General features: G+C 46.0%; 1 protein-coding gene across 6 annotated transcripts in view; it reads left to right on the top strand.

Annotated features, from left to right (window-relative positions):
- Positions 1-26,605, top strand: part of MTIF2 (mitochondrial translational initiation factor 2) — an 857,581-nt gene that overhangs the window by 713,052 nt on the left and 117,924 nt on the right. For all 6 annotated transcript variants that reach the window (XM_069608244.1, XM_069608249.1, XM_069608245.1 and 3 more), the window contains one exon: positions 15,461-15,601. In XM_069608244.1, the coding sequence (XP_069464345.1) occupies positions 15,461-15,601 (141 nt within the window). The remainder of the gene's footprint in view (positions 1-15,460; positions 15,602-26,605) is intronic.

Below are 26,605 nucleotides of genomic sequence, written 5' to 3'. Positions count from 1 at the left end.
TCACCAAAATTGCCTACGTTGTCATTTACTTGAATATTAGCAGCAAATTGAGCATCATGTTTTTTTTTTTTGGAACTGCTGTAGTTTTTGGTACATCAGGACGTGGAGGCGTAGTCAAGTTCCTTATGAATTATTTGGCCTCGTTTGTACGTGGGCGTTTTGGTGCCAGACCTTTCCTTGCTGTTTTCACGGAGTTAGGTTGTTTTGCCTTCGGGATGGCCAGAGTCTTAGTTGGTTTTATTGTTTTTGCCGTTCCTGAGAATATGTCAAAAGAGATTTTTTTTTCTATTAATATTAACATGATTTGGCGGGCCACTCTGCGGGGAGGAATGCACATCAGTCGCAGCTGTTCCAGGATTTGCGGCTAGTGCCTCATTGCTTATGGTGGAATTTCTGTGGACATCAGTTGAAGTAGAGGAGCTCACTGTGGCTCTTGTTTCGTTAATTATTTCAGCGACAGGAGTGGAGACAATTAGGGGTGCCTTGGTTACCTCGCTCATGTTAGTGGTTTTTGCACCGCTAATCTCTTTTGCTGTTGATTTATCCTCAATTTCATTAGATGGCAACAGAAGATGGTCAAGTCGCACATTTTGCGGAGGAATCATGCCCTGGTCAAGATTACAATAGTTACCAGTGCAAGGCTCTCTCATTATGTTGCTGTGGGGTTGAACAGCAACATTATGCCTGATCCACCTAGTACATTCTACTAGGGCCTCAGCAAGATCTATTTTTTCATGAGACTCCCTTCTTGTTATTTCGTTTAGGCGAGAGTGCCATTGGTGTGTTGATGCAGCTTCTAAGTCCAAACGACTACTTAACTGCTCATTACATTTTTCCAGTAGCGATAATTTGTTGTTTAACAGTACCAAAATTGAGTTTTGGTCGCGTACTGTTTCATTCAGTGTTTCATATAATTTCATGAATGGCATTAAAGCTATTGATGTTGCTGCCAAGACATAATTATGAATCTGAATTCCTGCCGCGATAGAGATGTTTCCTTTTGTATTTATAGAATTTTCTACTGATTTGCTTTCATAAGTTTCAGACGGTCCGCTTCCTGGAAAATTGTGTTCATTTTGACCTAATTCGAAATCGTTGGAATTTTCTTTGTCTGTTTTCTGTTTCCATCGATTTTTTTGCAGGTAGTCATCCTACACATCCAGATTTAGGGGACCCACTGTAGAGCCAAGGTTAGACGGATTTACAGCTTTGTGAGGTAGATAGTTTGCTTCTTTTCGGTGAGTGCTTACTTTACAGGCAGGAGTGCGCTCTTTGCCGTGATTGATTAAGAAACTTTAATTTAGGCGTTCACGCATAAGGTTGAAGTCTGTTTTTAGTCGAGCAGTCAGCCGTGCTTCGCGAGCAGCAACATCATAGGGCATTGACATGCTCGTACTAGGTGACGGCTGCGTTTTCGACAAAGGTACTTCATTCTCAGTTGTTATCAGTGCATTGGATGTCAATCGATTTTTATCATGGACTGTTACGTTTCCGACAACCTTGTTTAAGGTGTTCAGTGATTTTGATGTGGTTGAACTCAATTGTGAGACTCCCTCGTAGGTGTCAAGCCTCATGTCGGGCAGTGTAGCAATTTTTTGATGTTCCAGTATGCTAGTGTGACCATACTGCGTCGCATTATTATTTAACAGGGCGTCAGACTGCTTGAAACACGTTTGCGTTGAAGGTGATTTCAGGCTACCGACTGACGGGGACCGTGTTGCCAGCAGGTCGGCATCGGTTATGTCGAACAAAAAGGTTTCAGAAGCATCTAAGTATGCTGTACGAGAGGGGGCTCCAGCAGATCTATTAATACCAGTTCAGAAGGAATGGTCGTCTCACACATTGAATGTTCACTTCCGCATATCGGTAGATGTTCTGTTATTTTACTTGAATCAGACGCCAGCTTCTGTGCTGGCTGAGGAGGAGTTTTTACCATCGAATGAAGAGCCGCGTCAGTTTCAGTGCCAATATTATTAGTGTTGGGCGCCGCTTTGCCTACGGACGCTGAGGAGTTGTGAATGGCTTCGACAGCCTCAGCTAACCCGGGCAACTCAGCTGACTCTGTCAATTTGTCGGACGTGACTAACTGTGCAATACACAGCCTCTCGTCGGATCCTTTCGGAGTCGAGGACACATTTTCTATAGATATAGAAGCAGTTGCTCGCGAATCATCTTTCCGTGGCAGCACATCGTTAATAAGGCATTGCTCGCTTACCTTACATTTTCCTAATTTGGAATGCTGCTTCCGCAGCTGTTGTAAGCGATTTCGCGTGTGTGCCCCTACGCCCAGTTGTAATGTCGCCGCGCTGCCTGGAGACGTTTCCATCGGCCTTGACGACAATAGCCCAAGGGCGCTCTGAGGGCGGTCTGAGGCGGACTGGGCAGACTGGACTCACTGCCGGACTCCGCTCCGCAAGCTGATATTTATAGTTGCCAAAGAAAGAGGACTGGAAACACAGTCGCTGCAGCTCCTCTAGGAAATCCAACCAAACAACCAGAGTTCTGGGCAGACTGGACTCACTGCCGGACTCCGCGCCACACTCTGCGCGGTAAGCTGATATTTATAGTTGCCAAAGAAAGAGGACTGGAAACACAGTCGCTGCAGCTCCTCTAGGAAAACCAACCAAACAACCAGAGTTCTGGGCAGACTGGACTCACTGCCGGACTCCGCGCCGCGCTCCACGCGGTAAGCTGATATTTATAGTTGTCAAAGAAAGAGGACTGGAAACACAGTTGCTGCAGCTCCTCTAGGAAAACCAACCAAACAACCAGAGTTCTGGGCAGACTGGACTCACTGCCGGACTCTGCATTTGAAATCATCTAAGGCACTAAGCACTTTACCAAATATAGTAAGCACAGTAAGGAACATGCGTAATATTTCTTGAAAGTAAATGAATTAATATCAACTCCCATTACCAAAAATAGTGCGGTTAATCGGTTGCACCTTTGGTAGGTCTCAATATAAAGTTACATGGATTGCAACAAATAACATTAAGCGGCATAGTAAATATCCCGTTAAACACAAATACTCATATTTGTACGCTGATTACTGCATTACTACAGATACAATTTTGTGCATACATTACAAACATTCTAATTTAGCAAGCACGTAGCACTTTATTGAGTACCAGCACTTCACACTTTATTAGGGTAATAGCACTGAGAAATTACCTTAGTACTGCTACTATAGCAAAATGAATGTAGCAATGTATTGAGTACTAGCATGTTGCACTTTATTAAGGTAAAACACTGAGCAATCAAATCAGTATAGCTACTATAGTAAAATCAACAATTTTTGAACAGCAATATTTGCACAATGATAGTTCATTTAAAATGAATGAGTTTGAATATACATCATATGCACAATGTAGCAATAATATATATATATATATTTATATCAGCAAACAAAGGGATCAGAACATGATAACATGTTGATATTAGAGCCCAAGGGACATTCAACATGGCCGCTGTTAGAGGCTAAGGAGAGTGCAATGAATTAGCAGTCTTAGTGTTTTTAAACCAAGGAGAGCATTGATGAGTCATAGGTTAAATGCAAAGGAATTCATTGTTCCATTCACAATCTGACGAAGCCCAGTTTGGGTGAAACGCGTAATTGTGTGTTTATTATTCAGTAAGTGGACATATAGAGAAAACAAAGGACTTCATATATATATATATATATATAGAGAGAGAGAGAGAGAGAGTAAGGAAATGGGGCGGGTTTGCTGGGGGCCTCCCCCCGCATTTTCGACCAAATATACAGTTAAATATTTTCGACCAAGTAAACCTAAACCCTTGAGTTGAATGCAATCTTCTTTGCTAAGCCCTGGAAATCTCCTCCATGAGCTCTTGTAAAACACGTCTGGGTTTGGTGCCCTCTTTAAGGGTGTGCTGCTTGCAACTTGTTTTGAGATGGTCTCTCACACTCTTGTCTTCACTTATGATCCTTTTACAGTCTCTCAATTCATCCTTGGCTACTTTGCATGGGACTTGATCCCCTTTTAGATTTCCCCACTCCTAGGTTCTCTCTGTTATACTCTTTCTTGGTTTATCTGGCTCTCTTGATAGTCTTATATCACATTCCTTAGAAGCTGTGCATAAGCCTTGTTTTACCCACTCTGTCTTTTTGTTCATAAGAACTTTTCCCTGGGTTGTTGTCTACAGTGTCTCTTTATTCTCCTTACAGGTTTACTTGCCATTTGTGTTATGAGCCTTTCACAGTGGTAATCAAACAATGTTATTCCTCGGATCTCATCTTTATGACTGGGACGAGTTGCACTGTTCATGTGCTCTCGTCCCGGTGACCTACTGCTTTTCCTGTGTGCCCCAGTACCTTCATCTGCTTTGGGGAACTTTGCAGGGCTTGGCACACACTTGGGTATTCTTGTTCGTTGGCGGTTTTCCCATTCAAGACATTCGGTGGTGCCTTGTTCTTGGCTTCCCCTTAGGCTGCAGCCGTCTCCCAGCTGTGTTTGTTTCGTTGTCATTTTTCGGGTGTCTCAACCATCACAAACCGTTCGTGGTCATGCCACTGCCAGCTCCTGGATACCTCTTGCTTCTTGGGCAGCGGGTTCTCCGTTGCCATTCTCTCTGGTCTCTCTGCATCTCACTCTGGTGTTCGTTTCCAACTCAAAAGTCGCGGGCTCTGCGGCTTGTCTCTGCTCAGCTACTCCAAGGTTCGATCACGTCAGGGGGCTTCCCTTGCGTACCGTACTGTCTCCTCCACCATCCTCCTCTCGTCTCAGTTAAATACACGTCATGTGTTAAAGAGACATTTTCGTTTCCTTTTTCTGATGGATTTAGTTCAGCATTGCATGAAGGCAAACATGAAGATGTTATTCTTCTTCCTAGCAGGCAGTCCCATATATGCCTATATGTTGGGCAATCTAGAATGCTCCTCATAAGAACGGGAGCCTTGTCCCCTAAGGGGGAGTCGCTCCCAGTGACGTCCCTCTTGCCCAGACCCTAGGGAGGGTCTTGTGGAGCACGCTCACCTCCCTAGCCTCAAAGGGGGTTGCTCCGCCTTGGGGAGAAGGGACGAATACCCTCTATTCATCACAGTATTGCCACCTTCTAAGTTGTCTGCGCAATGCGAACTTGAGCCTAATATACAAGTCTGGATGTAAGATGTACGCTGAGATACTACCTGGATAGGACCAAGAGCTTTCGCAAGAGAACTCTTTTCCACAGGCAAAATCTGTCCTGCAGATTCACAAAGAGCACCACTCATCCCTGGGACACATGAGCTATTTTATCAATACCCTTGGTTACCCAAAATGAAATACCCTCAGTGTTTTAACCTCAGTCATATTGTGGTTATCCCAGATTGAGACATGGAGCGTGACCTTCCCTTCCCAATCCGAGGACATTTGTGACCACTCTTTTCGCTTATATGGCACGGATGGTAACTTATGGTAGATCCACTCTTTGGGTTGGCCCATAAGAGGACCTGCAACACATGGAGTCATCCCTCTCCAACCCCAGGTGGACATTTGAATTTCCATCAACCAACCACCCATTAGCTACTGCTAGCTGGGAAGACCAGTAATATCAGTGGGCATCCGGAAGCCCTATTCCTCTTTCCCAAAGCAATCGGTACAAGGTCTTTAATTTCACCCTTGGTGTTCCCCACCACTCCCAGACCACCTTCCTAACTAGCCCCTCAACTTGATCAAACACTGTCAGCAGAACTTTCAATGGAGTGTTTTATAGGATATACAGGAGTCTAGGAATTCTTAAAAAGGTTCGCCTGACCAATCATTTATATCGGATGTCTCGACCAATGGGTAGAGTCGTCTTTAAGCCTGCTGTGGACCTGATATAAGTTCCTCTACAAAAGTCGTCCTCTTTATACATATCTGAATCATTAAGTATTTAAAAGACTCTTTCTCCACCCTTAGGGGACATTGATCTGGTATTGCTTCTTCTCCGCCTCTTCCAGTGATGAGGACTGACTTCTCCTAGTTAATTCTTAGCCATTGCAGTTACCAAACTCCTTTATCATGTCCATTACCCTAGGTCCGGAGGTCTTCGGATCAGCCATAACATAGAAGGCGCTGATGTCATGAGTAAGAACAATCGGGGGGCCAAGAGCAAGGCCATCACAATATTACAATTCCTACTGTTGTTTCATGGGTTTTCAGTGTTTCAGCTGATGTCCTTACACATTAACATGGGAAAAGTATACATTGCATTGAAGTAGTGGCCACTCAATTTTTTCATATTTGCCAAATATTAGTCTAGGTTGGGTGTCCCAGACAACTGGAAGGACCTGCGTGGAGATCCACTGAATGGTTCACTTTATATTGTATCAAGGTTCATAAGTATATGTAAATGATGATTCGTCAGATAGTTTGTGAATTTTCACTAAGCGTGATCTTTATTCTAAAAACAGTTGAAAAGTAGGCCAGTGGCAAATAATGTCCAATGCATTTCGGTCAACCAAGATCATTTTATGGGACTATTCAAAAAGTAAAGAAAAACATATACATAGAACATGTTTAAGCTAGGTTTTTCAAGAAACTGTGATAGGTATGTTACATTTCATACTAGAATGGTTTTCCTTTTAATTTTTACCAGACCTTTTATTTTCTATTTGGGGTGAACCCTAATTTATCTTGCATTGAATCTGGTGCCCTCCATAATTCTGTAATACATTAGTTATTTCAACAATGTTACAATGTCCTTAGGGTTTGTCGCAAAGAGATCACAATGCTATGATGCAAAGATTATAATGAATATGCCTTAGTTTGTTGGGGTAGATATGTTATCATGACTCCTAATCTTGTCCGGACCTGTATGTTAGAACATTTTGATATGACAATTGGTGCCCCCAGTCTACATTCAGAAAGAGTCCATGGTATCAACATTCCTCTTCATAAAGCAGGGTTTTACCTTGTTCAGCAAAGTTTTCGGTCAGCAGGGCACCCGACTCGCACAGATGCGCGAGTTCATGTGCCCTGCTTGCTTATTATATATTTTTTTTAAAATGGTGCCAGCATGCGTTACATGGTGATGCCGTCAACATGATGATGTCATCGTGTGCCGGCGCCCATTTACAAAGGGACTCCCAGGACCCCTTGTTAATTTGCATACTTTAAGTAGCTTTGGGTCTCACCCTAAGTTACTAGGGGAATCCAGACGTGGACCCCTTGCTCACTGTTCTTAGAGAGGCACAGCTCCACCCTACTGATGAGGTCCAACCAGACCGAAACACGTGTCTAGGGTTGGTGTTGGTACACTTATTCAGAGGAGAATTGCCTAGCTTTTCGGTGCTGGACTGCCCCAGGGCAGGACAAAGACTGATACATTTTGGATATTCCTCCTCTGAGAAAGATAGTGAGCTGAAGAATCTGGGTAAGGCTCTCGTAACCTGGACTAATGTCTGGCAGGGTGTAACGCTCCCCTGATTCCCGTAGAGGCGCCGGTCTTGACTGGGCATATACCGTATCTTCAAAGGTGATGTGTAACACACGGCTGGCTCTTTGGGCTGGACCTCTGTGCACTGTATGTCTGGCTTGAAGGGTAAGATGTCTGCAGATAGAAAATGTGGGATTAATGAACTGGGTTATTGAATGTCTCTCTCTTCTTCCCTTTCTCTTCTCCTGTAGAACCCCAAAGGTTAACGCTCTCACCTTAGGTAAGTGAACGCCGTGCTCTCCATCTGCCTCGAGGCAGGGTGCTGTAACCAGTTTCTTCACTGGATAAGGGGAGCAGGCCTCTTGACTTCAGAGGACTGCTGTCCGTCGTTTACTGCACGAACGGTAAGTTTCGAGTAATTCTAATGTCTTTAAAGTCTTTAGTACTGATGTCTCTTGTTTTGCAGGGTTCCGGCGATGGCGGATGGCGGGCTGAAGTGAGTTGAAGATGGAGCCCGTGTGATGAATAGAAGCGCCTGGAAGCACGTAAGTAAGCCCTTGTTGCCTGCTTCACGATGCGCTCTAACTGTCTTTATATTTTGCAGGTACAAGTTCGGAGCGGCTGCAGGGTGCCGGAATACCCACTGGGTTAGATGTGGAAAGGGGTAATGGCACGTGAGTATTAAAGTTCCCCAATGTCTTTAAACGCACCTTGTTTTGTCTTTCAGATGCGGGATGCAGCGCCGAAGGCCTCCGGAGCGTGCGAAGAGTTGGTAAGCTTTTGTCTTTCAGATGCCGGAATGCAGTGTGAAGACTTCCGGAGCGTACGAAGAGTAGGTAATGTCTTTCAGATGCTGGAATGCAGCGCGAGGCGTTGGTGACAGCCGATGGACCAGGTAAGTGAAGAGCTGTCACTGAAGACCGTAATGCTAACCTGTTCTTTCTTGTCTTTATAGGTGTTGCTGAAGACTGGATTCAGAATGGTAAGCCTTTTTCCTTAGGCCCAGGATCAGATGCAGAAGACACGATGAGCGTTCTGCTGCTGAGGATGCAGAATAACGCAAAGCAAGATTCATCCATCGGGTGTGGTTTAAATAGCCTCCTGTAGTGCTTAGATGTCTCCTTCCACAGCCACGCCTAGGTAAGAAAAGAGTTCCTGCTTTCCAGAAGAGTTCCAGTGTTCTGAATCTAGGGAGTGGCTCCTGCCCCACCCAACAGGAAAAGTAGTTCCAAACAGAAGAGGATCAGAGACTCAACTGGCAGGCAAGTAAGCAGCATGGTCTGCTGCAGGTAAGTCCACCCAAGCATTATGAGCCCGGCGCTTCCAGCGCTGGGACTGGGCATATTTATGAGCCTGGTGCCACTGGCGCCAGGACTGGGTCCAAAAGGTCCCAATTGGGACTGGTTGGCACTCGGAACCTGGGTTATGGATCTGCTTCCAAGGGAGTTGGGAAAACCCTGACCTTTTGGAAGCAGAGATCATGACAGTACCCCCCCTCAAGGCCCCTCCCAAACCGGGCTTCTCCGGGGGTTTTGGCTTGTCAGGAAATGTTCGGTGAAATCTTTTGATTAGGCGAGGAGCGTGGACATATTCAGCAGGTTCCCAGGATCTCTCTTGGGGGCCGTAGCCTTTCCAGTCAATTAGGTAGAATAGTTTAGATTTGGAGATCTTGGAGTCCAGAATGCTTTTGACTTCAAACTCGAGTTCTCCATCCACTAGGATAGGTTTTGGAGATTTGGTTAGCCGGGTTTGAGGTTGCACGGATTTTAATAGAGAGACGTGGAAGACCGGATGTATCTTCATGTGCGGGGGCAAGTCCAACTTGACCGCTACTGGGTTTACTATGGTAGTGATGGAATAGGGACCAAGGTATCTTGGGTTGAATGTGCGTGGCCCTTTTAGAGGTAGATATTTGGTGGATAACCAGACTTGATCCCCTACTTGATATTGAGGGGCTTCCTTCCGATGTTGATCTGCTCCTTTCTTGTATTGTTCTTTAGCCCTTTGAAGGTGAGAAACAGCTTCCTTAAAGGCTTGGGTGATTGTAGAATGCAGGTAGTCTACTGCTGGTGTTTCAAGATCTTGGAGGGGATCCAACTCCGAGGTTCGAGGGTGACTGCCGTACAAAAGAAAAAACGGGGTTTTCCCAGTTCCCGAATGGACAGAGTTATTGTAGGCATATTCGGCTATCCAAAGGATGTCTTTCCAAGTTTTTTCAGTTTGTTGCAGCATGCAGCGTAAATACTGTTCCAGAGTTTGATTGGTCCTCTCGGTTTGTCCGTCGGTCTGAGGGTGGTGACTCGTCGATAGTCTCACATCAATTTGAGCCGACCGACAGCAACTTCGCCAAAAATGAGAAATAAATTGACTACCTCGATCCGAAATTAGAACCGAAGGAAAACCGTGCAGTCGGACGATGTTTTCGAGAAATTCTCGGGCCAGAGTTGCTGCTGTTGGCAAGCCTTTGAGCGGAATGAAATGCGCCATCTTGGAGAATAAGTCCACGATTACTAGAATCGTATTGTATCCGGAGCATGGAGGTAGATCGGTGATGAAGTCCATAGAAAGCGTATGCCAAGGGCGAGGTGGGATGTCAATAGGGCGTAAGAGGCCTGCTGGTCTTTCCTTTTGACTCTTGTTTTGGGCGCATACTCCACAGGACATTATAAAGTCTCTGATATCTTTTTTACAAGACGGCCACCAGAAGTAGCGCTTGATCTTTTCTGAGGTCTTGGCCATACCGGGATGTCCTTCCATTAAAGAATAGTGATAACAAGAGATTACTTTTTTCTGTAAATCTGTGCTGGGTAGGTATAATCGTTCTTGGAAATACAATAAGTTGTCCTTTACTGCAAAGTCCTTTCCCTGCAGATGCCAATTCTGTATGTCTGCTGGAGTTACAAGTTGCCTGGCTTTATCCTTAACTTCCTCTATGGATTCTGTGGCGATTACACCCAGAATTCTTTGTTCGGGAATGATTGGTACAGGTTTAGGGTTGATCAAGTGTTCTTCCACTCCCATCCGAGAAAGGGCATCAGCTTTACCGTTTTTTGTACCAGGTCGAAAGGTAATTATGAAGTCAAACTCGGCAAAGAATAATGCCCAACGGAGTTGTCTAGAGGATTGGGCTTTTGCGGTTTTCAAATATTGCAGGTTTTGGTGATCCGTAATCACAGTAACGGTGTGTCGGGCCCCCAGCAGATAATGCCGCCAAGCCTTAAAGGCAGACTTGATAGCCAGAAGTTCCTTGTCAGTAATCGTGTAATTGATTTCAGGAGGCGAGAATTTGCGGGACCCAAATGCCACGGGATGCAACTGATTGGTTACCGGGTCCTTTTGTTATAGAACTGCCCCCATGGCAAGGCTTGAAGCATCAGTTTCCACGATGTAGGGGAGTTCGGGGCGAGGGTGTTTTAAGATTGGTGCAGAGATAAATTTAGTCTTCAAATCCTGGAAAGCTTGTTCCGCCTCGGTAGACCATTCAAAACGTTTGTTTTTCTTTAACAAGGCAGTGATGGGCTGGACTATTCGAGAGAATTCGGGGATAAACCTGCGGTAAAAGTTAGCGAAGCCTAACATGCTTTGCACACCTTTTACGGAGGATGGTGATGGCCATTTGAGAACTGCATCGACCTTCTTTGAATCCATACGCACTCCGCCAGGTGATAATATGAATCCGAAGAATTCAACTTCAGTCACGTTGAAAACACATTTTTCCAACTTAGCGAAAAGTTTGTGTTGACGCAATCTTTCGAGGACCATTTTCACGTGTTTCCGATGTTCAGATTCCGATGAAGAATAAACGAGGATGTCGTCAATGTAAACAACAACACACACATCTATGAGCTCTCTGAGGACATCGTTCATAAAATATTGAAAGGCGGCCGGGGCATTACAAAGTCCGAAGGGCATGACCTGATATTCAAATAGCCCATACTTGGTGCGGAAGGCCGTCTTCCATTCATCACCCTCTTTTACTCGTACCAAGTGGTAAGCTCCTCTAAGATCCAGCTTTGTATATATGCATGCTTTTCTGACTTGGTCCAGGAGTTCAGGGATCAAAGGTAACGGATATCTATTCTTAACGGTGATCTGGTTCAGGGAGCGATAATCTATACAAGTTCTAAGGTCTCCTTCCTTTTTTGGAACGAAGAACAAAGCTGAAGAAGCAGGGGACTTGGAAGGACGAATAAACCCATTTGCCAGGTATTGATCCAGGTATTGTCGAAGGTGAAGGTTCTCAGGCTCGGTGAGGGCATAAATTATACTACAAGGAGGAGAAGATCCAGGTATCAGGTCGATCTGGCAGTCATAAGACCTATGAGGAGGTAGAGAGTTAGCCTGATCCTTCCGGAAAACATCTTGGTATTCTAGGTATTCGGGAGGTAACTGGGGAGTCTCTGAAGAAATTGCTGCCAGTGCAACACCAGGTGGAGGGTGACAAGTAGAGACACATTCTGGAAACTGGACCGTTCTTGCTCGCCAATCGATCAGAGGATTGTGTTTCTCTAACCAAGGTATTCCTAGAATAATCTGAAACTGAGGGGCCTTGATCACATCGAACACGATCTTCTCATGGTGTCCATCTTGACTTACTAGCGTCACTTCTTGAGTGGTATGCGTTACTGGCCCGGAGGCTATCTCCGTACCATCCACCATAGTAATGACGTCCTTTACAGCCTTGGGACAAAGAGTTAGATTCATCCTCAAAACCATTTCATGATCCACATAATTGCCGATGGCACCGCTGTCGACGTAAGCTTCAATTGCATGTAATCGATCTGGATTATCAGGGCTAATGAGGACCATAGGTATCACGAAATGCGAGGTCACGGAACTGGTTTTCACGCTCGGCAAGAGGACCTCTATTCTTGTCGGGCGAGGTCGTTTCCCTGCTCAGAGTTTGTAACTTTGGTAACTGCAGCTCCTACTTGGCAGGTTTCACCGGACAGTCTCGAAGAAAGTGCCCTGAGTTTCCGCAATAGAGGCATAATTGCAACTGTTTTCTCCTTTCCCGCTCCTTTTGTGTTAGAGGACCTTTCAGACCCCCTATTTGCATGGGTTCCCCGGAGTCTACTCCTTTGGAAGGCGTTGGCGGTTTGGAAAATACTCGAGCATCAAACTTGGAACGATCAGCCTTCCTGTTCTGCAGTCTGTGATCTATTTGAACGACTAAGTCTATATAGTCCGAACAATCTTGTGGGGGATTCACTACTTGGGCTAACACATCTTTGAGCTCTCCGCGTAGACCTCTATAAAACAGCGTAATCCTTTTGTCCTCAGGCCAGTGAGTTTCCACTATCAGTCTGTTGAAAGACGCAATATAAGCCAAAAGGTCTTGATTACCTTGTCGCAACGGAAGAAGCTCATTGTCCAAGGCCTGCCCCTGTGAATGTCTTGCGAACAGTTTTTCCATACTGAGCTGAAAAGCTTGAAAATCATGGAGGACCGGATCATCTTGATTTACTAGAGGGATCGACCAGTCTGCCACATTGCCACTAAGGTACGAAAGCACGAAAGCTACTTTAGCTTGATCAGTTGGAAAGGCTGCTGGCCGGCATAAGAAATGCAACCGGCACTGATTGATAAATACTGCAAACCTCTTTGGGTCACCAGAAAATCGTTCGGGCGGAGCCAGAGGTACATTCCCAGGTAGGTTGATCTGCACTGGATTCATAGAGGATGTAGAAGGAAGATTTCCCCCAGATGCGGGTAACGGGATCTGTCCGGCTTGTGACTGTAGCAATTGTCTAGCGAGATCATCTGTTCGCTCCTTGGAAATAATCAGTTCCCTTCTTAGAGCGTTCGTTTCCTGACGGGCTGCATGCACTTCTGCCCTTAGTTCCCCAAGTAACTGGGCTAGCTGGTCGGTATCCGAGGTTTCCATAGCGCCTGGATGGGAGTTTTGTGGTAGGCTTTGCGTTCTGTAACGCTCACCTGATTCCCGTAGAGGCGCCGGTCTTGACTGGGCGTATACCGTATCTTCAAAGGTGATGTGTAACACACGGCTGGCTCTTTGGGCTGGACCTCTGTGCACTGTATGTCTGGCTTGAAGGGTAAGATGTCTGCAGATAGAAAATGTGGGATTAATGAACTGGGTTATTGAATGTCTCTCTCTTCTTCCCTTTCTCTTCTCCTGTAGAACCCCAAAGGTTAACGCTCTCACCTTAGGTAAGTGAACGCCGTGCTCTCCATCTGCCTCGAGGCAGGGTGCTGTAACCAGTTTCTTCACTGGATAAGGGGAGCAGGCCTCTTGACTTCAGAGGACTGCTGTCCGTAGTTTACTGCACGAACGGTAAGTTTCGAGTAATTCTAATGTCTTTAAAGTCTTTAGTAATGATGTCTCTTGTTTTGCAGGGTTCCGGCGATGGCGGATGGCGGGCTGAAGTGAGTTGAAGATGGAGCCCGTGTGATGAATAGAATCGCCTGGAAGCACGTAAGTAAGCGCTTGTTGCCTGCTTCACGATGCACTCTAACTGTCTTTTTATTTTGCAGGTACAAGTTCGGGGCGGCTGCAGGGTGCCGGAATACCCACTGGGTTAGATGTGGAAAGGGGTAATGGCACGTGAGTATTAAAGTTCCCCAATGTCTTTAAACGCACCTTGTTTTGTCTTTCAGATGCGGGATGCAGCGCCGAAGGCCTCCGGAGCGTGCGAAGAGTTGGTAAGCTTTTGTCTTTCAGATGCCGGAATGCAGTGTGAAGACTTCCGGAGCGCACGAAGAGTAGGTAAGCCTTTGTCTTTCAGATGCCGGAATGCAGCGCAAGGCGTTGGTGACAGCCGATGGACCAGGTAAGTGAAGAGCTGTCACTGAAGACCGTAATGCTAACCTGTTCTTTCTTGTCTTTATAGGTGTTGCTGAAGACTGGATTCAGAATGGTAAGCCTTTTTCCTTAGGCCCAGGATCAGATGCAGAAGACACGATGAGCGTTCTGCTGCTGAGGATGCAGAATAACGCAAAGCAAGATTCATCCATCGGGTGTGGTTTAAATAGCCTCCTGTAGTGCTTAGGTGTCTCCTTCCACAGCCACGCCTAGGTAAGAAAAGAGTTCCTGCTTTCCAGAAGAGTTCCAGTGTTCTGATTCTAGGGAGTGGCTCCTGCCCCACCCAACAGGAAAAGTAGTTCCAAACAGAAGAGGATCAGAGACTCAACTGGCAGGCAAGTAAGCAGCATGGTCTGCTGCAGGTAAGTCCACCCAAGCATTATGAGCCCGGCGCTTCCAGCGCTGGGACTGGGCATATTTATGAGCCTGGTGCCACTGGCGCCAGGACTGGGTCCAAAAGGTCCCAATTGGGACTGGTTGGCACTCGGAACCTGGGTTATGGATCTGCTTCCAAGGGAGTTGGGAAAACCCTGACCTTTTGGAAGCAGAGATCATGACACAGGGGGACTCCCAGGACTCCCTTGTTAATTTGTGAACGTGATGACGTCATCGTGTGCCGGTGCCCATTTAATGGATTTCTACAGCATCTGCAAGTTCTTTAGCAGGTGCTCAATCGAGGCAGATTCCATAGGCATGCAAAACAGAGGAGATCAACATGGTGTAGAGCTTAACTATTCTCCATGCCCCTTCTCTGCCTGGTCAGTGCACAACAATGGGCCAGAGCAGGAAATGGAGGCGTAAAAGCATTATGCCACGTTTCTAGGCATCCTTTTCTTCTTTGACGCATTTTAAAATGCCCCCCAAAATGTTTTGTATCATCCTTTAAGGAAACCACACAGGACCTATTCTCTGTAAAATGTAGGTTTGTTTACGAAATTGTTTTATTTTAAGTTTTTCAGCTAACCTTAATCAAATAGGAACGCATGTCTGATCTTTCAGTATCTGACTGTAGGTGCACAAAACCTAATGTAATAGGACATTAACCTCACATTCCACATCTCTCATATGTTGTTAACCACATTAGAAATAATTGGGCAATAAAGCATTTATTAATCTGAACACCATGGTAACAAATCCCCCCACAGTTCTGCGCGGGGAACACATGCATACACACTCACTTGTATCATAAATGTAATCATTCCTGTGTGCTGTACACAATGTTCAGACAATTGTTTGCATTTACTTTAATGGTAAAGCTGCTGTTTGCTTTTCTTTTAGGAGAGGCTCTAGTGCTAGCGATGTTTGATGTGACGATAGGGAAAAGGAAAGCACCCGTAGCAGGTTGCAGAGTACAGAAGGGACTGCTAGACAGAAAAAAGAAGTTCAAACTGATCCGTAGTGGGGAAATTATTTGGCAAGGTAAGCCGAACGATTTTCACTGGTATTAACCAAATCAAGTCACAACCATTATGCTTTGTGGTGTGTTAATTATAACTCTGTCTTGGTACCAACAGATTGCATTTGAATGCTGCACCTAAAATTTTCTACCAGCTGAAAAAAAAAATTCAAAACATGTTCTTTTTATTTTTTTATTGTTCATTTCTTAATTTATTACAAACTTCATTTTACATGTACATACACTTAATAGAGATCCAATCCCCACATAATACCCATTTCATCAGCCGTTATCAGCCGCTCTGCTTTAGCAAAATCTTATCAAGATTGTCAATTATTGCGCATACTAGCATGAAGTTTTGACCAGACAGAATTATCATCCACCATGTTTCCAAGTCATCGTTTTTTGGTGCATGTTTTGCCATATACATGCTTCGCTGTGATATTAACTTTAAACATTCGATGACCAAATGTTTGACTGATTCAGTTGCTTGTGCACAGAATCGGCAGAGATTATGCTAGACCTTGACATTGTGTCAAATTAATAGTATCTTTCGTCGGATAGAGGTTTAGACGCAGCCGCAGAAGTTGGTCTCAATGACATCTACTAGGGAACTTCATCAAATATTTTGCAGTAATATTCACACCTTGAGCTTCATGCTCCAAGTTTAAGGCGGTAATGTACTTCGCTCTCTTATTTAAGGTTGTAATCCAGTCACAATATGTCAGGGTTTTTTTTGTGGCACACTGGTGGTTTAATAATGTTTGCATCTCGATGTTCGCATTAGACAATTGAACTAGTATCTTAGAAATCCACTCATTTAGCAAACCATTAGAAGATCTTCCTGCTGTGGCACTAAAGATGATATACGCAGGAGCTGGCTGCTTCAGGGACATTTTTCTCAACATCATGACCGATTTCCACAGGACGGTTACATACATGGACTGCAGCCCAAGTTCATATCGGATGGCCTCAATTGGCATAAATCTTGGAAGGTGCAACACTTACCGCCAAAATTGGCCTTCCAACACACTGATCGTCTGATGTTTAGGCCAGTTTCACTCCCAAACACGATCATTGCCAGCACCTTCTGGATCGCCATTAAGAACATTAAGATCAGCTTGATCGTAAACTTTCCATAATCAGCGTTTAATTTCATGGTTTGGGGCGTCTGATTTGTTGTTCTCTAACTGATTTATTGAACAATATACCTAGGTACCGGATGGACTCAATTTTTTCTAAATGTTCTTCTGCTGCAGTCCATTTGAATTGGTTCCCTCTTTTTCCTAGATTGGTGCCAGATGTGATTATTTAAGACTTACTTGCATTTAACTGCAGGCCGTTGGCTTCCAAGTATATAATCAAGTTGTTCAATAGTTGCTGGAGGCCTATCTCTGTAGTATCCAACAAGACTAGGTCGTCCGCGTAGATTGCCCAGATTAAATGATGGCCATTTACTTTTGGCAATTTTCAAAAGCTGTTGATAGATCGGCCATATAGAGCTTAAATAGCAGTGCGGCGAGTGGGCAACCCTGCTTAACTCCACGTCCCGTTGGATTTCGTACAGTAAGGTCACCTTCTGCGTTTAACCTAACTCTTATGGGCGTATTGGAGTGCAGCGCTCAAATTGGTTGAAGAAGCTCGGTGGGACAATTCCAATTCGCAAGGTTCTTCCATAGAGTCGCACGGTTCACACTGTTGAACGCCTGACGAAGGTCGATAAACGCCAAAAACAGATTTTTGCCCCCTTTGATTGTTTCTAGCTTGAGCAGGTTTTCACATCATGAGGTTGGTGAACCCAGTTTGTCTGCAGTCCAGAATACCTGCATCTTCTGCCCATTTTGACAACCACTGCTGTAAAAGAGGCAAATAATTTGCCAATTACATCGAGGAGGACAATTGGATGGTAGTAGTTCGTGTCTGTACAATCTCCCTTCTTAAAGATTGCAACAACCACCGCTGATAGCCATGATCTTCGAATTGTCATCTCCATCGACATCTCAGCAAAGAGTGATTCTATAAAGACCGCCGAGTGATCTTTGTGCTTTTTTAAGCCTTTGTCTTCAGAGACGTAGCAGGGAGTGTCTAACAAGTGGGCTTGAAGCTAATGTAGTTGGGCCCACCGCAACGGCATTGACATCTGTAAATGCCCATACAGCTATGATGAGTGGGCATTTACAGATTTTGGGTGGGCCTGGCCAGCTCAGGCCCTACCCTGTCTACACCTCTGTCTGTCTTTCACCTCTGGGGAAGACAGGCCCTGCTCACCTTGTTGTGGTAAGATACCCCTCTCACCCTCTTCTTCTCCTTGGAATTCTCCATTTCTGCTTCCCTTCACTCTCTGGAGTTTACGTTTCTCTCCTTCTTCCTCCCCTCTCTGGGTTTTCTCTCTCCTGCCACCTTCTGGTATTTCCAGGGTATCACTCCACCTTCCCGTAACTTTCCGCAGGTATGCAGTCTTTCCAACGAAACATTTTCCATCGAAAATGTTTGCATTCAATATTTTCTAAGGAAAAAAGTGCATCGAATACATGTGTGGGGGAGTAAAGGGTTCATTTTGTTTGTGGTGGTTTTTTAAGGTTTTAAAAAGCAGGGTTGTTGGGACCCCCAAATAAATAAGAAAAATTCAAATAAATGCATTTGATGAACTTTTTTTCGTTAGAAAATATTCGATGGAAACATTTGGGATGGAAAATGTTTAGTTGAAAAGACATGTAACCCTTTCCGCAGTTTCTCTTTCACTACACTTTTCTCCACTCTCAAGGTCTTACAGGCTGATTCCTCTTCATTTCCCCGATGGTCCCCCCGTCCACTCCAGAGTCCTTGGATTCTCATCCGGTAGCTTTCCAGCGCTCCAGTATCGCAACTCACCAGCTTTGCACTCTAATACTGATTTCCCAGGTGTTCTGGGAGCTCGCCATAACACAGGGCTTGGCTTGACTTGCTTTTCCCTGACTGGAACAGTCTAGTGTTCTGTTTGAGAATGCTCAGAAGCAGGAATACCTTGTAGTTCTGAGTCTGAGATAGAAATCTTCAGGCTGTGGTTTGTGTGAGATTGTAGCTATAAGCTGCACTGTTGCGGGTACTATCTTGCCCTTCTCAGAGTCCACTCTGGCTAAGTAGCATGTTAGTTTGTGTCTCCTTTTGAGGAACTTCAATTTTGGAAGAAATGTTAATCCTATATTTTGTTCGGAGGAAATATATCTCGTTGCTATCAAGGGCAGTGTTGGCTGCTGGAGACTCTCTTTCTAGAGAAAACATGAGTTTCCTTTTCCTCAAGGCCATCTGTTGCGTGGGGACGAAGTGGAATGCTCTCTGGCTTGTTGCATTTGGGAGAGTTGTGCTTCTCTTTCACCCTGTGTGTTTAATGAGAGAGTAGTGCGGGTCTCTCTTAATAGTGCGCTTCAGGGTAGAAGATTCTTCTGAAGAGTGTATAGGGTTTCCCCATAAGTCTTCCTGCCCTTGTATCTGTAGTTGAATTTTACAAATCCACTCCAGGACTTCCCTCAATGTGAGAATGGGCATTCTAGGAGATGCGGTCATTATGTATTTGGTCTTTCAAAATGTTTTAGGAGACAAGCCCTTGGGATATATTCGTACAAGTCTTTCCTGGCTTTGAGGCCATGGTGATCATATTCCCTGGTCCTTGTGATGGTGACCAGGAGGATACTTTGTCACTATATCAAGATGTGAAGAATGTTGCCAGCATAAAACGTATAACGATACTTGTGCTTCTTTGTTGAAATGAGTTGACTTGTGGTTCCCAAAAGCATGCAGTGAATTTCTGCAGTGGAAAAGCTTGTGATGTGTAGTGTGTGAATTCTCTCTGATAATAGCGTTGACACCCAATCCTCACAAAAGTTTCCAATGTAGAAATTCAATGCACATTTTTGGGACTCGGTAAGTAATGTATTACATTCACACAACAAAGAAAATAAGCAAAACAAGACCACTTCTTGTGGTCTGCTGCCAATCAAATCAGCCAAACCAGTAAGTAAATCAGGAATGGCAAGATGGATTATGCAATGAATACAGAAATGCTGCATGTTAGCAAACAAGACATTTGAAAAAGAGACCTTTGGATGCTATACCACTAGATGTCATCAAAGAGATTATGCCAGCCATTGCTCCACAGGTGTCTGATTCTGTGAACCTTTCTTGTTCACATGACCATATCCCTGCAGAGCTGAAACATGCACTGGTTACACCTCTTTAAAAAAAGGAAAAACATCTTTAGACCCCACTGTCCTTCTCAAATCTGCCCTATTTCTCTTTTGCCATTTTTCATGAAACTACTGGACACACTTATCTCCCCTTTCTTTTCTCCTTTCTTGAGGAGTCTGGATTCTTTTACCCTTTTCAGTCAGGCTTCTGCCCAGGCCATGGAGCGGAGAGTGTGCTGGTTTCGGCTAAGGATGATCTTGCTTGGCTGGTCGACCAGGGGGGCATCGGCTTCCTGATTCTTCTTGACCTGTCAGCGGCTTTTAGTATGGTCGACCACTCCCTCTTGCTTGGCTGCCTTGCATCTGCCGGCCTCTCCGGCCTGGTCCTGGCTTGGTTCATGTCTTTCTGGCTGACTGGTGCCATACTCTGGCCATCTCCTCCTTCCAGTCCCCCTTTCACCGTTTATCTTGTGGTGTTCCTCAGGGTTCCGCCTTGTCCCCTATGTTGTTCAGTATTTACATCGATCCTCTTGTGGGTCTCATCCACTCCCACAGCCTCCGCTGCTACTCCTATGCTGACGACACCCAAATCATCGTCCGCCTTGATGTGTTCCAGTCAGACACAGCATTCCTCATTACGGGTCCGGTGGTAACCCTGACGGTGATACCGGCGGGTTGCTGCCGGACCCAAAAATAATTACTGGCGCCTGACTTCCTGGTAACACCGGGGGATTACAACCCTGGCGGTCCAGGAAGTCAGGCGTGGGTAATTTTAAGTCCCCATTGCCATAGAGTCCAGTGCTTCCTTGGCGGCTTGCCTACCGTGGAGCTGTGCCCGGCAGGGTCAGCCCTGTCGGGCACAGCGGCTCCGGCAGACAAACCCGTAGTGTGCCGGTCTGGAAACAGTGTCGGTAGGGATACCGGCACCGTTGTTTCCGGACCGGCACACATGTAATGAGGCCCAGCGTCTCGGCTCAGGAGTTGTCTGGCGGCGGTAGCAGGGTGGATGGGCAGCAATTGGCTGAAATTCAATGGGGAGAACACTTGAGGTTTTGGTGGTTGGTTCTTCCTCTGTCTTACTATTGGACCTCCTCCTTCTGGCATCTCGAATTGGGCTCACTACCTTCACCAGTTTCAGTGGTGAAAAATCTTGGTTTCAAGTTCTCCTCTTCTTTATCTAACAAGGCTCAGGTTAGTGCAGTCTGTCAGACCATCCACCTACATCTAAGAATTTTGCAGAAAGTCCTTCCATTTCTCCCGCCCCATCTTTGGGCGCCAATCGTTGCGACTCTTGTTCTGAGCTGCATGGACTACTATAACTCCTTCTACGTGGCTCAACCACTTTATCTTACCAAGCGTCTCCAGCTCCTGCAGAATCTGGCAGCTAAGGTAGATACTGGGACCCCCTACAGATCTCATATTTCACCCTTGCTTTGTGTACTTCACTGGTTGACAGTACCCAAGCTCATTTCGTTTAAATCACTTTGTACTGTGCACAAGGAATTCTATGGAGTGGGCTCAGAGTACCTTCGGGCCAACTTTCCTCCTTACAGTCCCATTCGTGCTCTGCGTTCCCAGAGTGCTTGGTTGATCCTGATCCACTGGTTCCGTCTGGCCAGGTTTGGTGGTTGCTCTTTTTCTGTCTCTGCAGCTAGGCTGTGGAACTCTTTACCACCTATGCTTAGGGTTGTGGAAAATCATCTCCAGTTAATGTATCTGTTAAAAACCTACTGATTTAGATGTTTCTTCTCTTCACACCTACTGTTCTGTTGATTATTTTTAGCGCCAAATTGCCTTCACTATTTGTGCGCTATATACATTTATATAACATTACATAACATGTAAGCCCTGAGCACTTAATAAAAGATTTATGAGAGCCACTATTATGTTGCTAGCCAATTGCCTAAAATATGGAACTTAGCTATTTGGACATTCATACATAATTTCACTGAGCCCTTCTCCAAAGAGCTCTACGGTGAGGACAGGCTCACAATTGGGACAAGGCATAACAATTAGATACTTGCAGCTAACACACGCCATCAATGCCTGATTCCCTAATCTGGGGGAGGTCCCCAAATGTTCCCGCCTCGAGACCAATGTTTTCCCAGATCACATCCCAACCAAGGTCACTTCCACGTTATATCAGGTCCTTAATTCCTTTGCAACACAAGAACTAGCTAGGCTAAAAGAAAAATGGGTAAAGGACCTGGGCCCACTGGAAGCCGAGGAGTGGGTGAAGGCCCTAATGTTTCCACGTGATATTGGTATAGATGCCAAACTAAGGCTGATTCAGCTCAAAATATTATACCAATCGTACTGCTCCCTAACAGCGATGGCATGATGGGGGGTGGCGGACAGTGGGGAATGTCTGAGATGCAAAAGGGCGAAGGGCACCTTCTTTCATATGGTGTGGGGCTGTGACATTCTCCAGAACTTCTGGTGGAAATGTATTAGTAAGATCTCTGCCGCCTTGGGGTCCCCGGTTCCACAAGACCCGAAACTGATATTGCTGGGTGTATGGGGTGAGGTGGACTTCACTAAACATGAGAAGACATTCCTGGCGGTGACATTTGGAGCAGGGAAGATGCAAACCGCCGCAACTTGGGGCTCGGCCGAAAAACTGAGTATGAACAGATGGTCCAATGAGGTAGATAGATGTGCATCCCTGGAAAGACAAATCTACATGGCCAGAGGGTGCCCCAGGAAGTATCGGACAGTCTGGGGGAAATGGGAGGGCACTTGATGAATCAATTAACAGAGTTATAAATAAAAAAATACTGTATGTGATGAAGTCATTCTGGTCCAAGCAGCAAAGGGAGACTAGGGAACGTTGTGGTTGGAGGAGCCACCAGCTCTCTGATGTGAGCCCTGCTGCAAGTAAATGATGGATCTTCTCAATAACCCTGAGACCTCCCAATGCTGGAATGAACAATCAAGAGTATGTACCTTCTATAGCTAGCTGGTGGAGAATCCCTATCTGACCTAGCAGTGGCTACCTGTGGAATACCCAGAGGGCTCGTGCCTTCCCCCTCCCCAACCCAGAGGACAGGGTAGTGGGCATTATTTATTGCATGTATTTATTGTGCATTTGTTAGGCACTTATACAGCAAGTCATTTCTGTTTCAAAGCGCCCACAGGGCAGCAGGGAGGGAGCATGGGATTGAAAAACTATGAATACAGTGGAAGATAAAGACAAGCCTACTATGCCTTGTGAGTATTTAGAATGTGCCAGTGGGGAAGTGGGCGGTGGGGGTAAGTGCTGGAATGTCCGTGCTCTTGGGTGAGCAGCAGATGAAGTGCATAGTAAGGTAAGTGCTATGTGGCCTGGGGCCACATTGGGTGGAAAGTGAAAGCCTGCAGGATTGAGGCTGGTGGGTGCCGAGGCAAGTGCTGAGAGGTAAACAGAGGGTGAGGCGATTGTGTATGGGAGGCCAGGTCTCCGAGGGCCCTGGCCACCAATCATAGTGACTGTGAAATTAGCAGAGGAGGGACGAAGGAAAGGAGGAGGTGAAGAGGAAAGTCTTGAGGAGCTTCCGGAATTTGAGGAAGTCCTGCTCAAGACGGAGAGGGAGGGGGAAGCTGTTCCATAAGAGGGAGCCAGCTGAAGAAAGTGATCTGCCTCCGGCTCTCTGTTTAGCGAAATGCTTTACACACAGAGAGTTGGTGCCAGAGGACCACAGAGGTCTAGAGGGAGAGTATTTATCAAAAGAAAGTTGCAGATAGCCTGGTCCCAGGCAGGCCCCAGGCAGCCTTGTGGATGATTCAGATGGATTTGAATTTAATCCATACTGCAACCGGCAGCAATGAAGAGTTTTTAGGGCAAGAGAGATGCTGTCCCTGGGCTTAAGGCCAATGATACGTCTTGCTGCCCTATTCTGGATTAGCTGGAGGGGTCGTAAAGTGGAAGAAGATAGATTCAGGAGAAGGCTTTTGTAGTAGTGAAGCCGAGAGAGAACCAGGGCTCGGTTAACATTGAGCTTCTGGGGGAAAGTGAGAAAAGTGAGAATTCCTTTGTGAAGGAAGAGTTTAAAGTGGGACTTCTTGGCAGTGTCCTGAGTATGAGGGAGGAAGGAGAGAGAGGAGTCGAAGATAACTTCATGGATTTTGGCTTCAGAAGGAGGTGCAGGGGGAGAGCCCATAGAGGATTGTCAGAGTGAGGGGGGGGAGCAGGGGTTCCAATGGGAATAATCTTAGTCTTGCTGGCATTGAGGTAGAGATTGTTCAAAGTACACCAGGACTGGATGGCAGATAGGCAGTCAGGGATGATGGAAGATGCAAGAGGGTCAGCAGGGAGTTTGAAAAAGAGTTGTGTCTCATCTGCGTAGCACTGGAAGTTGGCGAAGGAGGAGGAAAAGAGTAGTGCTAGCTGAGCAAGATAAGTGTTGAAGAACCAGGGGAGCGGTTTGTGCCCTGGGGGACACCACATGTGGAAAAGGAAGTAGGTGAGTATAAGGTACCCAAAATGACTTGGGACGAACGGTCAGTTAGGAAGGAGGTAAGGCAGTTCAGTGCCCGCTGAGAGATGCCAAGGGTATCATGGAGCTGTTTTATGAGGATGGAATGATTAACCGTATCGAAGGCAGAGGAGAGATAGAGTAGGATGAGAACAGCTGGAGAGTTAGAGTCCAGACATGCAAGCAGATTTCACAGGTGTTCATAAGAGCAGTTTCTGTGTCTCTGGGTGCTCGAAATCCAGATTGATGGTCATGGAGACCACCACCAAGTTAATTGTGTTGAGTTAAGTTGTGGGAAGGCCAGCTTCTCCAAAAGATTCCCAAGGAAGGGGGTTGATAGGAATAGGGCGGTAGTTGGCTAGACAGGTAGGGTATGCTGAAGTGTTTTTTCAGGGGGAGAGGGCACAAGGGAGTGCTTGAGGGAGGATGGGAAAGATCCAGTGGCAAGCGTGGTTACAGGGATCAGCGAGTGCAGGAGCAAGAGAGCCAATGTTGTCCTTGATGGTTCTGGAGGAGCATAGGGAAACCTGTTTGGAAGAGACCTCATGGAGCGGACAACTCTGGTGACTTCTACAGGTGTGACGGGAGAAGGAGGAGAGAGAGGAAGTAGGAGGGTGAGAAGCCATAGGAGGCAAGGCAGTGAGGGAGGGGTTGGGCAGGAGGGTAGCAAGGGTGCTCAGGATGTCCAGAGTTTTAGTGGTAAAGTGTGTGGCCAGTGCATTGCAGAGGGCCTGGGACAGAAGAAGGGAGGGGGAGACTGGAGAATGGTTGGATCTACCCGTGCCTGGATGTGTGCCCTTTTCTTGGCACAGATGGAGAGTCTGTATTGTCTTTCTTTGGAGCAGGCGGCAGGCCAGTTTGTCAGAGGGTGATCCTGAGGTTTGCCACTTCTGTTCCACAGCTCTGCACTTGCGTTTCAGGGCTGCAAGGTCAGAGTCGTACCAGGTATCACGTTTGGAGGCGGGTTTCAGGTGGATCCTCATGACTGGGGCAAGAATGTCAAGGGTGTTGGTAATGGACAAATAGAGGTTGCTGAGAGTAGAATCGGTGATAGTCTAGGGGTGGGGAAGAGCAGGGGATGATCTGGTGGAATTACAAAATTCTGCTGAAGCTAAAACCTTCCTTTTGTTGAATGAACCTGTGCCATTCTCAGAAGCAGTGGTGAGGGCTCTTCCTGTACCGCAGTGTGATTCTGGAACTGTGATTTCTCTTATTTCTAATCTTCTGGGCAATGGCCACGAATGGTCTTGGATTCAACCTTCTCTTAAGTCTTTAGAGAGCTTGAGGAAAGGTCTGGTTCATGCATGACAGAACTGTTATTGAAGTTCTATCCTGGAATACCTGTGGTAGTTCTAACTTGTATACATTTTTGCTTAATTCTGCATGTATTAGTATTCCAAGAATGTATCTACTTCAGGAGACTATGCTCTTGGCCAATCCTTTGCTAGATGGTTAATATACTATTTCTTGTCCTGCTGTCAGGGGAGAGAAGGGGCGCCCGAGAGGTGGTCTTATTATTGCAATAGATCGCAACTTGGGTTTTTCATAGGAAGTTAGGTATTGCACTGAATGGCTCTTGGCTATTGAGCTAAATGTGGGCCCTGGTTTTTCCTCGATACTGATACTCAACTTCTACTGGAACCCCATTAGAGTTTCCTTTGAAACTATAGAAGAGGGGTTGGGTGAAATTATGTACGAGTGGATTCGGAAGGGATGTGGCTATCAAGTGTTTCTGGGAAGGGACTTTAATTCCTTTTGTGCAGATGGGTCACGGTGGAACTCTATAGGGGCTCTTCCGTCTATGCACCATGTGAATATTAGATGAGCTATTAGGTGGGATCTCTTACTTAGTGAGTGGGACCTGTCATTGTGGAATCATCTGCTATCCTCACTTGCCTCTAAAATCACGCAGGGTAATTCATAGAATTTCGCACAAAAGTGGCGCAAGTGGCTGGCGCACATTGTGCGCATGCGAATGTCTGCGCCAGCCGCGTGCGCTAAAATCGATATCCGCGCACAGCGTATTCATGGATTTCAGCCTCCAAAACCAGCCGTGGTGCAGAGTGGCACAGCGACCCTGCAGCTGCGCCAGTTACGCCCCCAAGAACGCCCTCGCGCAAGGAAAAGCCATCAAAATACCCAATTCATCGCAAAGGGCTGCGCTAACCCTGGGCCAGTATACAGGGCTGCCAAACAGCAAACGGCGAGCGGGGAACGTGTATTACTGGGGTGCGCGGGAAGTTCCACACACAATTTCAGCAGGGTACGTGTATTTCTGGGGTGCGGGGAAGTTCAACACGCGATTACAGCAGGGTACGTGTATTACAGGGGTGCGCGGGAAGTTCCACACGCGATTCCAGCAGGGTACGTGTATTTCTGGGGTGCAAGGAATTTTTACACGCGATTTCAG

Source organism: Ambystoma mexicanum, chromosome 4q (assembly GCF_040938575.1).
Source record: "Ambystoma mexicanum isolate Mex_15411 chromosome 4q, UKY_AmexF1_1, whole genome shotgun sequence".
NCBI classification, from domain to species: Eukaryota; Metazoa; Chordata; class Amphibia; order Caudata; family Ambystomatidae; genus Ambystoma; species Ambystoma mexicanum.
Note: the sequence above shows the minus strand (reverse complement) of the source record. Positions and strands in the feature narration are given on the sequence as shown.